This window comes from Euprymna scolopes, chromosome 39 (assembly GCF_053919585.1).
Source record: "Euprymna scolopes isolate OS-2025 chromosome 39, ASM5391958v1, whole genome shotgun sequence".
NCBI classification, from domain to species: Eukaryota; Metazoa; Mollusca; class Cephalopoda; order Sepiida; family Sepiolidae; genus Euprymna; species Euprymna scolopes.
Window position 1 is genome coordinate 4,647,410 of NC_136520.1, and position 17,923 is coordinate 4,665,332.

Below are 17,923 nucleotides of genomic sequence, written 5' to 3' on the forward strand. Positions count from 1 at the left end.
CAAAATAGTAGCGTTACTATTTCAGCACAGTGGCAAAAGTTCACAAGTACTAAAAAAAGTTAGCTGTCACCGCCAAATTCTAACTTTCTGCTGAATTGCCAAAATTCACTTCGTTGATATTTATTTAGGTGCTAGTGCAGTCACTGCAGTGCAGAGTGACTGCACTGCAGTGCACTTACTGATCCGTGCTATTTTTAATATTTTCAAGTTTAATTAAAGTTTTACGATACCCGTTTTTATTCAATTGTTAGGTGAAAGTACAGAATAGGTACATAACACCCTTCCGTCCCCATGTTAAGAATGGTTTTCTAAATAATAACGTTATTTCAGCACGGATCAATAAGTGCATGAGTACCTTTATTATTATCATTAATTTTTTTATTACAATTGAATCGTTTTCATTTTTTCGGTTCGAACATAATTGCATCCAATTTTAAATATCCTTGGCAAAAGAAAAAAAAAAAAAACGCTGCTGCACCTAAGGGTGATCACCAGTCATCACCATCCAATCTTAACAGCATCTATCATCATCATCATCATCTCGTATAAATCCGAAGATTGTGCTTATTCAAATTGGCACTTATGGCGGCAATTAAAAGTAAAAAAAAAACACAGAAAAGTCTGTAGGATGTATAGGACGCAGATGTCATATTCCTAAAATCACCTAAATTGATCAAGTAGTTTTATTGAAAACTACGAAGACCAAAACTTACGATTTTTAGCGATTTCACTATTAAACTGAAAGGTTGATTTGGCACTTCTGCATGTCAGTGACATGAGGCGAATGTGTGTATTTTAGTTTCAAGAACCGCCGATAGATGTCGCTTGTCAGCCAACCTTACCGAAAAAAAAAATCTAAAAAAAATCTATAAATGTTTCATGTTTTTATATTTATTTTATTTTCAGTTAAAGAATCACTTAAGAATTATATTAATACATTAACATTATATTTTGATACATTTTTTTATATAATAAATGTTTTGATTTTCATATATTTTTGTGTTGTTTATTTCGTTATTATATATTTTTGCGTTATCGTAAATACTTGTTGGTTAATTTGCATTTCAGCGGCGTAAATTATTTCACCGACAAAAATTTATAAAAATTATTTTTATATAAAACACATTATGAGACCCTAAGATCGAAATAAAACTCGAAAAAAAAAAAAAAAAAAAAAAAAATTTAATTTTTATAATTTTTTCAACATTTTTAAATGTACAACAATCGAGGCCGCCATCTTGTTTTGAAAAAATTTGGCCTTTCTAAGGCTTGTCAGGTTGGCCTTTTTGAGGCCAAATTTGACTCTTGCATGGACACCATGATTTTGGCCGCACTTTTGGAATTTTTTTTTTTTTTTTTTTTCATTTCTAAATGTGCATAAATTATTGTTAAGAAACTTGTGGCCATTATTTATTTTGTGTTTTTAAAGCAGTTTCATGAGACCATTATTTTTTTCATATTTTTTTTAGGTACATTTTTACATTAGTTTCACCTCCACAATTTTCTTTAACACGAGGACTTTTATAGGTTTTCGGACTATAATTCCATGAAAATACCCCCTCCCCCAAAAAAATAAATAAATAAACATAATTTGGAAAAAATGATGGCATTATGAAAAAAAAAAAAAAAAAAAAAAAAAAAAAAATGGCCACCAACGTCATAACAATAATTTACGTATTTGAAGTGCACATTTAGAAATAAAAAATAAAACCCAAAATATTTTTCTAGTCAATTCTTTCTAGAATGATATCAGATACTTATGGGAGAGACCACGTGAAGGTTGCCAACATCCTAATGGAAAACAGGATTTTTAGTGTGTGCACTACGAACTGAATTCGAGCTTTGGACACCCACCCACGTCGTGTATCTAACGTTTTTCGAAGCATAAATTTTACCGATACCCCCCCCCCCGCCCTGTCCGGGTTTGTTTTACGATACACAGATTCGAAAAAGTTGTCAAACAAACAAAAAGAAAAAATATATATATAACAAATAAATGTTATCAAAGGCAAGATAAGTTACTCTTCTACCTAACTGGATAAGTTTTTAGAGTTTTTATTTAATGTAAAAATGTTTATTCGGTTCGAAAATCATACAATGTTTATCGATAAGAAAAAGACAAATGGCGGCGAGGTTTCGGTTGAATACGCTAAATTTAGGAAAATGAGTTTAAACTAAAAATTATACAAAATACTGTTAGAAACTCACTCGCTATATTTTACTGTGACAGGCGGACATATATTCGGTGGGTATTTTTGTGTAATTATTTAGTTTGAGCTAATTTTCCCAAACATACCGTATTCAACAGCGAGCACGCCGCCATTTGTCTTTTTCAAATATATCGATAAACACTGTATGATTTTCGAAAGATACCACGTTTTAAAGTGAGTAAAATCACTAAAAGCTTTTGCAGATAGGTAGAAGAGTAACTTATTTTGCCTTTGATAGCATTTGTTTTCATATTTTGTTTATCCATATATTTCTTTGTGGATAAACAAAATCCATAAAGAAATATTTGCCAAAGATATTTCCTCTGAAGGGATGAGCCCTACATCGAAAATCCATGACTTAAGGAAGGAACTTTAAAAATGTCGTGTATTCCTTGTTCAAATAATAAATGTTTGTTTTAAAAATCCTATTTTTTACTGCAAAACATTTAAAGATAAAACCTACAATTTTTATCTTGTATAATTGAGATATTTTATTTGGCTGGGATTGTCTTATATAAAAATATATCCCCCCCCCCCCAACAATATTTTATTTGGCTGGGATTGTTTTATATAAAAATATGTCCCCCTCCCAACAATATTTTATTTGGCTGGGATTGTCTTATATAAAAATATGTCCCCCCCCCCCAACAATATTTTATTTGGCTGAGATTGTCTTATATAAAAATATATCCCCCCAACAATATTTTATTTGGCTGAGATTGTCTTATATAAAAATATGTCCCACCCCCCAACAATATTTTATTTGGCTGGGATTGTCTTATATAAAAATATGTCCCCCCAACAATATTTTGTACGACTGTAATCCACAAGATTAATGAATCTGTGATTTAATTCATCTCATTATTCGGATGCATGGATATATAAATATATATATATAAGAGAAAATATAATAAGCTCTATTTTTTGGCCAAGATCAAAGTGTAGTATCTGTTCTTCAGATGCTGCACTTCCATTTCTTGTTCTCTTTCGGTGGAGGAAAAGTCCTTCACGACTGAGACAGTTTTTTATTTTTTTTATTTTTGTACCTTTTCTCCACCTTAAAAAACGACCCTGGTGTCTAAATCTGTCTCGTGGGGAGGCATTGTAAATAGGTACTCTATATTGTATGTGTATTGTGCTTTTTTATTTGGTTTGAATTAAAATATCTGTATATAAATACTTGTTTTTAAAATATAATTGTTCACTGACACGTGTTTCGTCGTCTACGACGCATCAAAGTGGCTGAATCTAACGAGATCCGAAATCGGGACCCCACGGTAATGAGCCTGACCTCTTTATCCGCTGATCCATCTCGCCGACTGTTTTGATGTATCGTGATTTGCTTATGCTTTTTATTGTTTTTTTTTTGTTTGTTTGTTTGTTTGTTTCTGTGATACGTTTTGAATGAATTCAATTATTTACGAATGTGCATTTTTACCTAAATGCGAGTTTGGAATAATTTTCCCTTTAACCAATTTAGTACCTCCACATAGGGAGCGGCGTCGGTACATATATTGTTTTTAAATACTTGGCATTCATATTAGATCGAAATTTACCATTGCTTATATCAGGTAAACACTGCATCTTTTTTTTTTTTTTTTTTTTTTTTTGATTATATATACATACATATACATACATATATATATATAGTTTTTTTAAATTTTTACCGTGTCAAAGAGAGAGCCGGGTGCCATTTTTAATTTTCCAATACATTACATCGGTAAACACTATGTTTTTCAAGCTGAATAAACATGTTACATTAAATAAAAAAAAAACTAAAACATATCCAGTTAGGTAGAAAAGTAACTTATCTTGCCTTTGACAACATTTATTTGTTATATATTTGTTTTTTGACAACTTTTTTGAATCTATGTGTACAGTAACACAAACCCCATTTTTTTTTTTTTTTTTTTTTTTTTTTTTTTTTAAATATTAGTTTATTTGAAGATTCTTTGGAAATGGTATAAAAATTATATTAAATTACAGTTACATCGTGTTAAATGGGGGGGAGGGTAAATCTGTGCCTCGCGTTGGAGGTACCTAGTAAACATTTTAATTAGAAGTAACTTTTCCAGGGCATTCATATGTGCCGTCAAATAAGCTAACGAAGAATGTCAAAGAATGATGGGGCTTTATTTCAACCCATTTCTTTTTTTAATTCTGTTAAAACTGTTTTTGTGTAATAAATAAAATATTTTATGCAACATTTACAAATATTTTTTTTTTTTACATAAAAAGAACATGGCCGCCGACATTAAATTCAAGTTCGATTTTTAACACATTGAAATTAGATTAAAAATTTATTTGAGAATTAAAAATCAATATATACGGTCAATTTTGTAGGAAAATTGGGGAAAATATGAGAGATGTTTAAATGTTGTTCCCTATTCGACAATTCGATCCTGTCAAAATATACTGCGAAAACTGAAAATACGGATGGACAACGGTGATAAAATTTACTGGTTTATAAATACGGTAATTATTCATAGAAAATAATTGCCAAAACATTGATGTTTTGTTTGTACAAACAATAAAGTTTTGTTTTTTTTTTGTTTTTGTTTTTTGTCGACATGACAATTAAGTACGCAATCTTATTTTTTGCTTAAAACGACATATTTTTAAAACATCGATTTGTCGACTACCTTTATTTAATAAGTACCAAAATATTTCTCGGAGGAGACACTATTCTAGAAAAGGACGCGGATGCAAGTGTAATTAAACGTCATTTTGTTTGTTTACTGTTGTTGAAAAGACGAAATATTAGAATTTCGGGATATGGTGACTTTTTTTTTTTTTTCTTTGCTCCGTAGCACAAACAGTAATATTTGACTTCGGTCGTTTAACTTTCGACATGACAATTAAGTAGAAAATATGTCTTTTTTAATTGAAACTATTTGTCGATTTTCGTTCTTATTCCGAAGAAGCAGTAAGCACCCTGTGTATTTATAAAATGACTGACATTTTTTAAAATTAAAAACAAACTATTTCTGTCCCACGTGTCGAGAAATGGGTGATCAATTTAGATTAAATTAATACAATGGAATTAACCCCCAATAGTGGGGAGTTACAGTCCCATGACCAAAGAATCGATTTCAATCAACCACAATCACGACTTGAGTTTATTTTAAAATTATTATATTTATAAACGGGTTCTCATGTGGCTGTTGTCTCCCTGATTCTACTTTCGCCTTTTCTCGCTCATATGCCCCCCCCCATTCCTAATTTGTAGCAGTGGGCCGATATCGATGGATTTTTTTTTTTTTGTACCCAAAACGGTCATTAACAATCTTTTATTTTTTTTTAATTTCATTTATTTCAAGCAGTAAAAATAATTAAATTAAAACTCAAATCACTTTTCATTATTCCGAATTATTTAATCAAGTAAAAATTCTATTTTTTTTAGTCGATTACTAAATCAATACCTACCAATTTAATAAACAAAAATATCGTAAAAACTGAATTTAACTTGAAAATAGCTTTTTAAATTTAGTAATCAAGTAAAAACGGAATTTGGTACTTCTACAGTTTATCGCCGAAAACAGACGCCATTTTTCGGCCACCTGTCATTAGAATCAGAGGGAGAAATCAGTATTTTAAACTATGACTGAAGTAGGAAATAAATAACAAAAAATTTAAACTAGATATTAATTACTTCTGGAAAGAACTATTAAAAAAAAGTAAATAAAGTGGAAGAGAAGATCCATAATTGTTTAATTGGAAATGTTTCGATTTGATTAATGAAACGGCAAAGTTTTTCATGAAACATATTTTTTTTATTAAAAACAAAAAATGAAAATGACATCTATAATTGTTTAAACTGGGCGAGCGTCATTTAAAAGCAAAAACATTTATTGTATAAAATTTTATCAAAATATAATTGTAAAGTGTATCTGTTCTTCAGATGCGGCAGTTTGCGGCAGTTTGCGGCACTTCCATTTCTCGTTCTCTTTCAGTGGAGAAGAAATCCTTCACGACTGAGACAATTTTCATTTTTGTACCTTTTCTCCACGTTAAAAAAACGACCATGGCGTCCGTCCAACTGTCCCGTCGTGGGGACATTTATTGAAAAGTCTGCGTAAGAAAATTTGTCATTTATTTCCTTCGGTCATAGTTTCAAATACTGATTTCTCCTAATTTTAACGAAAAGTGCCCGGAAAAAAAAAAAAAAAAAAAAAAAAAAAAATGGCGTCTCCATTTTCGGCAAGAAACTGTAGAAGCACCTGGAAGTTTTACTTGATTAAATAATTAAATAAAAAAATGATTGTCTTTTTTATTATTTAATTATTTTTTACTATGTAATTATTTATCAGTTTGAAATAGGTTCATTTTTTTTTTTAATCTTAAAAATCTTAATGACCGAATTCGTAACAGTGGGCCGACGTCAGTGGACTTTTTTTCTTTTTTACCAAAACGGTAAAAAAAAAAAAAAAAGTCCACTGATGTCGGCCCATTGTTACGAATTCGGAATAGAGCCATGCGAATAAAATCAGGGAGACATCAGCTTCACGAGAACCTATAAACGAATGTTTGTTTTTATTTACACTTTTTCGTTTATTGATTACCGATGTTTTCTGATCTGCAACACTTTAAAATAAATATGCTTTTATATCGAATTCTTTCTTCATAATCGAGCACTTACCCCACCCCCAAACACGGTTATACTTTCACAAAAACACTACCTACAACCACTCTATACAATTTCCCCACTCTCTATCTGCCTAAATCTAAACCCAGAACTTATGAACAAAGCTTCTTTTCCAGAACTGCCCGCCTGTGGAACACTGTTTCACTGTCCTGCTTCCCGGTTGAATACAAGGTAGTCTAGTCTTCAAATCCAATGTAAACAAGTTCTTGTTGAGCCGCCCCCTTAAATAATCAAATTCTATCCAATTTACAGTATTGGCGATTACTACACTACCACCTTATATTCATTAACCCTTATCCTCGAGTGGCCTTCAGGCCTTAAGTGGCGACTCACAAGTAAAAAAAAAAATCGACTATTTGCAATTTTACTCAATTTTCCGTAAAAATTACTTAACTATAAACTTTCTACTCAATAATCGCCAAACTTTTACAAAAAAAAAGAAAAATAAAGCACTCAACTAGCTACAACCACTATATGCGATTTCCCCAACTCTCTAACTGTACCTAAATATAAACGCAGATTAAAGCTTGCCATTATGAACCGCCCCCTTAAGTAAACACTTCATCAAATCTCCACACGAACGTAATGTACTTGCAATAACCCTTATCCCTGAGTGGCTTCCGGGCCTTGATAAGTGGTGATCACTGTAAAAAAAAAAAATAAAAAAAACACTTCCGCTGTCCTGCTTCCCGGTTGAATACAACGTAGTAGCCTTCAAGTCCAATGTAAACAAATTCTTGTTGAGCCATTCCCATAAATAATCAGATTCTACGCAATTTACACCATTAACGATTACTACACTACCACCTTACATTCATTAATCCTTATCCTCGAGTGGCCTCGTTCCTTGATGTGGTGACTTCCAAGTATGAGGTTATTATTTTCCAGAGGTTAAGTAACCAATGAAGTTTAACGGGGTTAATACAAGAGTGCTCAATACCGAAGTAGAGCACAGGGCACACTTTATTTGTTTTTACATAAGCAGTATTGTTGCTACACAACCATGAGCATGTTTCGGTCAACTAGCTACTAGTAACTTGAGACCTCTTCAGGCGATACAGCTTATACAGGATTGCGTAGCAACATATTACTGCTTATGTATAAAAAAAATAAAGAGTTATATATATATATATCTCAAGACTGTACAGAATGCCAGAAAAACTTTGGAACCGTCGGTTTCAAGACTAACGTAAAGGGGGAGGGGCAATGGCTGACGAGAGCCTACCATTATTTACCATTAACTGGTCCCCCTTATGTTAGGCTTGAAACCGACGGTACCAATGGTTTTCTGACCTTCTTTACAGTTTTGATAAAAATTAAGCTTTCATATTGAAAGTTTTTTTTTTTCGAGCACTTTGCTGGAATTCTTTCCCACAAACAGTGAACAAATATATATATATGTTTGCCAGCAAGTCATTATTTAGACACGTCTGATTGAACACGCCAGAGTTATTCCTTTTTCGAATCTTTCGATATCTTAGAATGGACGATCAACTTTTGGGCACCATTCTATACAATATGCCTGCCAAAATTAAAAAAACCGCTCGGAAAATAGAAAAGATATTCAGAAATATCGGACAAAGAAATAACTGTTCAATCAGACGTGTCATATATATATATATATATATATATATATATATATATATATATATATATATATATTACCAGTGCACTTATTGATCCGTGCTGAAATAACGTTATCTAGAAAGCCATTTTTAACATGGACGGGGGGGGGTTGTACCTATTATGTACTTTAATCTTACAATTTGATAAAAAAACATATTATAAGACTTTAATAAAAATTAAACTTGAAAAAATATTTTTAAAAATAGCGCGGATCAATAAGTGCACAAGCACCAAAGGGTTTGTATTACTATACGCATAGATTCGAAAAAGTTGTCAAAAAACAAATATATAACAAATAAATGTTATCAAAGGCAAGATAAGTTACTTTTCTACCTAACTGAATATGTTTTTAGGGTTATATTTAATGTAACATGTTTATTCAGCTCGAAAATCATACAGTGTTTACCGATGTATTGGAAAATGAGTTATACATAAAAAAAACAGACAAAATACTGTTAGAAACTCGCTCAATATATGTTACCGTGACATGGGCTGACATATATTCGGCGAGTTTTTAAGAGTATTTTGACCGGTTTTTTATTCATAATTCCTTTTCCCAAACTTACCGTCTCCGAGAGAGAGAGTCGGGCGCCATTTTGAATTTTCCAATACATCGGTAAACACTGTTTTTCGAGCTGAATAAACATGTTAAATTAAATAAAAACACTAAAAACATAAAAGTAACTTATCTTGCTTTTGATAACATTTATTTGTTCTATATTTGTTTTGTGACAACTTTTTCGAATCTATGTGTAGTGTACAGTAAAACAAACCCGCACCATATATATATATATATATATATATATATATATATATATATATATATATATATATATACAAAAATATATTAATATAATGATATATAACTAACGGGACCTGTGGAAATTTCACAGCCGACCCTTTTTTGGCATTCCGTGGATGTTCAGAATAAATGGAGACGCTCTGAGCTCTTTTGTTGAAACTGCAAAAGTATTTATATAAGCTAGCAGGGACGTCCGGCGTAGCCCGGTCGTAAAGTACGCTTAAATATGATATTTTATTTATGCAGATTTCGTATATATTATTATAGAGTTAATGTTCTATCGATTTTTATATATTATAAAGTTTTTATTTAAAATATATATATATGACCTGGGTGCATCAGCTTGAATTGACACCGAAACCAAAACTTATGAAAAAAAAAAAATATATATATATATATATACACTTCAGAATAGTTTTTATTTAATTAGTTGTTATGGAAACGTGAGATTGTAGGTTTACAAAATATTACTGGCAGTAATATTCTATAAGTTATCCCATCTAAACAGGAATTGCTCGATATGCAAGATAGAGCAAATAAGTGAATTTAAAAAAAACTCATTGAAATGAAATGAAGTGGTTGAGTTTCATATCAAAGAATTTTTATTATTCTAAGCAAGATAAAGAATGCTTTAGAAAATTAATCTCCTTAACAGGGTTTCGATGTCTACCATCTCATCAGAGGAGAGAAAATATTAGCAAATAGTTATAAAGGTATGCACCCTATTTGCTAAAGTCAGTGAATGATAATAGGGTGCATACCTTTATAACTATTTGCTAATATTTTCTCTCCTCTGATGAGATGGTAGACATCGAAACCCTATAGGTTAAGGAGATTAATTTTCTAAAGCATTCTTTATCTTGCTTAGAATAATAAAAATTCTTTGATATGAAACTCAACCACTTCATTTCATTTCAATGAGTTTTTTTTAAATTCATTGAATTACAATTTATATATATATATATATATATATATATATATATATATATATATATATATAAACATTACTGGAGTGCCATCAGCTATAATCGAAACCGAAACTTAATTCTTGGTAAAATTATTTATTACAAGAAATAGAAGTCCATAATAATTAAATGACAGTCACTCGGCTGTAAGCGTGACACACAAAATAAATAACCCACACGCAATCCTATTAAGATATAGATGATTCAAGAGAAAATAAAATATAAATTTATTAATTCAATAAAGAAAACAAGTTATAGAGACCCTTCTAATATCACGGTTTTTCAAAGCTTAAGGAATTGTCAAATAAAGATATCTATATTTATTTTGGTCTTATTGCTATGTTATTGCTCCATTCTTAAGTGTTGAACTTGTATAGCAAGAGAGTTCGAATGGATTTTTATATATCTCCTAGTATTTCCAGAATGGTTAATGGTAATCGCGCGAGTACAAATAGAATCTTATTTGACAGCGTGGGGTTAAAATGTAAACATTTTTACAAGGAGGGGGGGGGGACAGCTTACAATACAAATTAATTCACCACAAATCTATAAAAGTGAACGTGTCTGTCTGTCTGTGTACATTTTCCTTCCCAATAACTGTCAATTTTCAGTCTACAGACTCGAAATTTGATATACAGGGTACTGAGATTTGGGAAAATCTATGTGATCGGTTTTTGGCCAGGCTGTTAAGGGGTCAAAGTTCAACGATTTGAGCTTTGAGAACTCTACCAAACTCCTCCGACAATTTTAGGTCTAAACACTTGAAATTTTAGATATAGGTTCCTTGGACATGGATCTAACTTAATAACTCAATTTGAGCCCAAAAAAATAAAATTTAAAGGGGTCATAATAGGGGTCAAAGTTTAAAAAGTTGACCTTTTTTTTTTTTTTTTTTGCTGAGCACCCGGGCAACGCCGGACACCCATGCTAGTACTAAATAAATCAAAATAAAGAATAACATTTTAATGAGTTTAGATTTTAATATGCATTTTGGCACTACTGCATTATGCAGCCGAGCGCCATTGTTAGGGGCGATAACTCAAAATTCTTCTTGGTCAAATAAATAACAAGCATGATTTTTTTTTTTCCGAACAGAAAAATATTTGAAAACCAAAGCAAAGCATTTATTGTATAAAAATAATTGCAAAGATATTTATTGAAAAGTCTGCGTAAGACAATTTTAATAACAATTTTGGACATTTTGGATTTTTATAAAAAAATTTTTTTTTTTTTTTTTTCCGAACAAATAATTTTAATGAAACATTTTTTGAATTAAAGCAACTTTGGATTTTTTTTTTTTTTTTTTTTTTTCCGAATCATTTTGAATTGAAGTAACCATTTAGCGCTTCTACACGGGACGAGATTTTGTAGTCGATAAATGAAGTTTTCAGATAAACAAATAAAAAAAAAAAACAAACAATGGTTTCTACTGATTGTTTTTGTCAATTCTAATAAATCACAATGGTAGCTTCCAAATTATACAGTCGAAATTACCTGAATATTTCTAAATTATAAAAAAAAAAAAAACAACTTTAATCGTATTAACAGGTGAAAAATTGCCGCCATCTTGTTTAAATCGAAACGGAAAATTACCTCCCTTTTGAACTGTGTTTTACGATCGTTTTCATCAAATTCTATTTTTTTCATTTTCTTTAATAAATAATTTTCTACCTTATCGATTTTCGCAAGTTTTGGATATAATCATCTTAAAAATATGGGGAATACGTAGATACCATTGTTTTCATGTGAAATTCAGTTTTACGATTTCCGAAATTTCGTCCTAATAGTGTAGAAGCGCCAATAATTTTAATGGAACATTTTTCTTGGACCGAAAAGCGCCACCTGGCGACAGTTTAGTGAAATATACAGACACAAACAAAAAGGCGCTCGGTCGCATAATGCAGAAGTGCGTGCGTTTTTTTTTTTTTTTTACGAATTGTGTCAAAAACGGCATTTTTTTTTCTATTAAAAAAAAAAAAAAAAAAAAATTGCAAATAAAAATAAATCTGTAAATTAACTCCGATCCCCCCGACCTCCGTAAAATTATTATTTTTTTTTTATAAAAGATTTTTTTAGGGGATACTTGACATTGGAAATTGAAAAATAAAAAATGTCAAGAATGTTACAAAGGGTTCCATTGTACTATAGGGCCCGTTGGAATATTTAATCGATTTTTTTGTACTTCTGCAGTATAAGCACCGATCTATTTTTTTTTTTTTGCCTTTTTTTTTTTTTAACATATTTTCGAATTTTTTTTTTTTACCGTATCTTTAGTTCAATAAAAATCGTTACTGCTTATGCAGTTTTGTTAATCGTGCTATTTTTTAAATACTTTTTAAGTTTAGTTAAAGTTTTACGATATCTTTTTTATTAAATTGTTTGTTAAATAATTGCAAAAAAACCCCGATGTTAAGAATGGCTTTCTAAATAACATTATTTCAGCTCGGTAACAAAAGTGCATAAGTATCAAATTGTTTCTATTTACAATTCCTCCCCACGGGACAGAGTTAGACTCCAGGGTCGTTTTTTTTTAACGTGGAGAAAAGGAACAGAAATAAAAATTGTTTTAGTCGTGAAGGATTTCTTCTCCACTGAGAAAGAACAAGAAATTGTAGTGCAGCAGCACTGAACAGATACTACACTTTGATCTTATGTGAAAGAGAATGGTTAGGAAAAAAATAAAAGATAAAATAAAATCTCTTCCATCCTCCATGTTAAGAATGGGTTTCTAAATGTTATTGTTTAAATGTTTCAGCACGATCCGTAAATTTACAGAAGTACGTTTTTTTATTCGTATAAATCTTTAAATTTATTTTCTTGCCAGTTTTTTTTTTTTTATATAATTTATCGTTTAATATTTGTATTAAAAAAAAAGAAAAAAAAAAGGTTTATAAAAGTCGTTAAATTCAATAAAAAGAATTTAAAAGTTTATTTTTTGTGTCTTGTTTATTTTAATAAACATTGGGGGGGGTACTTATGCAGAATACGGACCGTGCTGAAATAACGTTATTAATTACAAACTAATTCTTTAACATAAGAAACGAGGAGCCTTCTTACTTTCACCTAATAAAATGTCACAAATACAAACTAAAAAAAAAAAAAAAATTTTTATTTATTTTTTTTATTTTACAAAATCCGATTTTATTTAATTTTGGGTATTTGTGCAGTTTACGGACCATGTTATTTATAGATGTTATTTTCAAGTTAAATTCAAATCAAGGCATCTTTTGTTTCTTAAATTGTCAGTTTCAAAGAACAGAATAGTTAACAAAGCATCCCCCACCTTATGTTGCGAAAGGATTTCTAATATTTCAGCACGGTCCATAAACTGCACTAATACTTATTTTTACAGACTACTTTTAAAAAGAAATCGAGCTACTTATGCAGAATACGGACCGGACCGTGTTCAAATAATGTTATTTAGAAACCCATTCTTAACATGGAGAAGGCTTTGTTAACTACACCGTACTTTCTTTCACCTAACAATTTAATAAACAAGATACCGTAAAAAATTAAACTTGAAAATCCTAAAATTGCACGGTCTCTAAACTGCACAAGTACTGAAATCTAAACCAAATTTAAAAAAAAAAAAAATGTGCTTATGCATTTTTGGAACTGCGCTATTTTTAAATAGTTTTTTTTTTTTCAGGTTAAATTCAAGTTTCACGATATATATTTTTATCATTAAATTGTTAGGTGGAAGCACAGAATAATTACAAAACATGCTCTCCATGTTAAGAATAATAGCTTTCAAAATAACGTTATTTTTTCAGCACGGTACCAAAAATGCACAAGTACCAAAATAAATAAATGAATAAAAAACAGAGTAAGGCCGAATAAAATGAGCAAAATATTTAAACAGTCTCTATACCACAATTGATACTTTTTTTGGTTTCAAATTTAAATCATGTTTTATTTATTAACACTAAAAATGGTTACAATAGCAAATTGCTAAACGAAGGTACAGAATAATTAACAAAGCCTACCCTCCTTTCCATGTTAAGAATGGTTTTCTAAATTTTATTATTTCAGCACGGTTTGTAAACTGCATAAGTATCCTTTTGTTCATTAAATTGTTAGACGAAAGCACGGGATAATTTTAACGTACTATCCTCCTCATGTTAATGGCTTTTAAATAATATTATTTCACCACGAGTAGGCTTTTGTTTATTAAATTGTTAGGCGAAAGTACAGAATAGTTATAATACTTTCTATGTTAAGAATGCTTTTCTAAATGTTTATTTCAGCACGCTCCGTAAACTGCATAAATACCTATTTTTTTTTTTTTTTAACCGATATGAGAAGAAACTAAACCATAATATTTAAAAGGGTACTTATGTTACCATGCTGAAATAATATTAAGAAAGACATTCATAACATGGTGGTGGGGGGGGGTAATTATTTTGTAATTTCACCTAACAATTTAATAAAAAGGGTAAATTTTTACGACGTGCCCTACGTCTTATAAACACCCCCAACCTCCCCATATTAAAAATGGCTTTCGGAATAAACACTCAACCTCGAAAGCCGTTCGTAACATGGGGTGGTTGGAGGTGTTTATAATACGCTAAGGCAGGTCGTAAACTAATATTTAAAAAAGGTGCTTATGCACTTATGTTTCCGTGCTGAAATAATATTTAGAAAGCCATTCTTAACATGGTGAGAAGAGGGTTTTTTTGTAATGATTTTGTAATTTCACCTGGTCAATTTTTACGACGTGTCCCAGCGTATTATAAACACACCAACCTCCCCATGTTAAGAACGGCTTTCGAGGTTGACATGTTTATTCCGAAAGCCGTTCTTAACATGGGAAGGTTGGGGTGCTTATAATACGCTGGGACACGTCGTAAAAATTGACCATTTCACCTAACAATTTTATTAAAAAAAAAAAAAAGAAGATATCAAAAGTGCGAATTTAACTTGAAAATCCTATTTTTAAAAAAATAGCACGGTAACATAAGTGCATAAGCAGCATAAAATATTTTTAATCGAATAAACTGGACAAGTTTGTGCTAAGTGCACTTACTGATCCGCGCTATTTTTTAAATTGTATTTCCAAGTTTAATTTAAGTTTTATGTTTTTTTTTTTTTTTTGGTTGAAGTATAAAATAGGTACAAAACACCCTCCCCTCCCCATGTTAAAAAAAAAATAGCACGGTAACATAAGTGCATAAGAACCATAAAATACTTTTTAATCGAATAAAATGGACAAATTATTTAAACAGTTCGTATACTAAAATTAAACATTTGTTTTTCAAAGTTAAACTCTTACTATTTCATTTAATGGATTAAAACGACAGACTTATTATTCTATTTTTGTGGCGGAAGGGAAAGTATGAATTAGAATAATACATTTTCACTGTCTAGGTTTCTTCTAAAAAGCCGGAACGACATATCATAAAATAAAACGAAACGAAACTGAAAAACGAAAACATAACAAACGATAATGATAATAAAAGTAATAAAAAAAACCAACAAAAAGACACTTACCGTTTCGTTTTCCGATTTCAAATCACTAATATCTTTATCCTTCTGAATAATCAAGTCTTGCTGATGGTGAATAAAGTCAATATGTAATAATATAAGTTCTTTTAATTTATTTTCGCGACTACTACTGTTATTGAAGTCTGTCGTTAGTTGCTTCGGGAAGTAAGCGTCCGAGATGGGCAATGAAAATGGGCCAGGACTGACGACAGGACCACCCGTATTATTAGGAGTACTTGTATTTGGATTATTGTTACTAAAACTGAAAATAGAACTATTATTACTGTGTATAATATTATTAGTGTTGCTGTTATTACTAATATTATTACTACTGCTACTAGGATAGTCCTCATGACCCTTACGGGTACAACTGAGATGACCTAGGGTTCGACTCGTAAGGTCTGTTGTTGTATATTGGGCGGTTGTACCATTGTGATTATTGTTGTTATTATTACTATTATTATTACAGCGATTTAACGTACTTAAGCTGCCTGTAGTAGTAGTAGTTCGAGTGCTCGTACTACTAGCGGAAGCACTGTTAGTTGTGAAGGCGACATATAGGGATGAAGGGGTCATATTATTGTTGTTATTTCGTGTTTCTCCTGGTAAGGACAATAAAACCGTTCCACTCGAAGAGGAGCCATTTGCATAGACCCCGTTGTTGTTAGTAGTAATAGTATTTGTAGTATTAGTATTATTAGTGTTGTTAGTGCTAGTAATACTGCCACTACCATCTCCAGAATGAAGGCTACTGGTTGCGGTGGCTGGGTGAGATCGGCCCTCCCTCGATAATAATTCGCGACTGAATCCCCCCGAGGGGAGGCCAACACCGTATTTCAGATTTTCCTGGATAGCCAAGGTCAAACCCGGCCTTATATTGTTAGCAATGCCACTAGTGTTGTGTCTTAAATCACCATTTTCCAACGTAGCTGGGGAGCGCAAATGAGACATGATAACAACCCTACTGTTGTCGGTATTGTTAATAGAATTGACACCGCTGGTACCAATGGTCTGACTGTTGTTCGCCGCGATAGTGGTTCTACTGTTATTGGTGTTATTATTGTTGTTTTGTGGTTGTCGTCCATCGGCAGTACTCGTCGACATAAGGTGGCTACGACTCTCGACCAACAGGTCCGATTCCATGCTATTACCCGTCATGGGGCATCGCAGAGGACCGGTATACACTCCAGGGTCGCGACTGATCCTTTACTGGTCTGGGTGATAGCAAAAACAAACGATCGAATCAGAGGGGATTTCTCGGAAAAATGGGCGATTGACGTACGGATGAGGTTTCACTCGAGGGGCAAAGCGCCTGTGATGGCCATTTTCCAATCTCCAAACATTGAAGAGTTCGACAACAAAAAGGGGAAATAACCGTCGCATCAGCAGCAGCACTTCTAAAAAAATAGGCACATCATCGTCTCCCTTGTTTTAAAGGAAATTCTAATAATATTGTTGAAAATATAAATGTCTTTCAATTGTTAAAATAAAAGGTATTGGTGCTTATAAAGAAAAGTTACCGTGTTATATTTTTTTTTGTATTTTCAAGCTTTACGATGTCCTGTTTTAAATTTTAAGGTGGAATACACTAGTTATAAAACAGTATAATACCCTTCCCACCTCTTGCTAAGAATGGGTTTCTAAATAATAATGTTATTATTTCGGTATGGTAACTTCTCTGCATAAGTACCAAAGTATTTAGTAATAAATACTCCTTGCAGTGTACGATCAAAGTGTTATATCTGTTAGACGTTTTATAGAAGTACAGACGTTATCGTCTCCCCTGTTTTAAAGAAAACCCCATGCATTTAAAATAAAAATATCAATATTTTATAACTGTTCTCCGGTAGTATTCCCTCCATCCACAGTTAAAAAAAAAATTGATATGGAAATTTATAAACATTTTGTTTTTTGTTTTTTTTTTTAAGGCATTATTGTCTCCCGTTTTAAGGAAACTCCATATATTTAGAAAATAAATTGGATTCAGATTGGCCCTTACAGGGTTAAACAAAAATGAAAAACTTTTTGTACTAAGAATATAGAGCAATGTTCTTATTTATCACGGATTGAAGATTTTATATTTAAAAAATTACAAAAACTGATCGAGTAGTGTTTTTTTTTTTATTCACGAAAAATAAATTTGCCGTTTTTTACATACGAGGACATGTTTTTCTAGAGAACATAATAAGGG

The 17,923-nt window shown here is 31.3% G+C and overlaps 1 protein-coding gene across 2 annotated transcripts in view; it reads right to left on the reverse strand.

Annotated features, from left to right (window-relative positions):
- The window catches only part of LOC145263621 (uncharacterized), a 186,588-nt gene extending 169,497 nt beyond the window's left edge, over positions 1-17,091 (reverse strand). The window contains exon 1 of one of the 2 annotated variants that reach the window (XM_080120462.1): positions 15,739-17,091. In XM_080120462.1, the coding sequence (XP_079976588.1) occupies positions 15,739-16,890 (1,152 nt within the window). In that variant the 5' untranslated portion in view covers positions 16,891-17,091. The remainder of the gene's footprint in view (positions 1-15,738) is intronic. The other variant, XM_080120463.1, reaches the window with a different exon arrangement.
- Between the last annotated feature and the right edge of the window lie 832 nt (positions 17,092-17,923).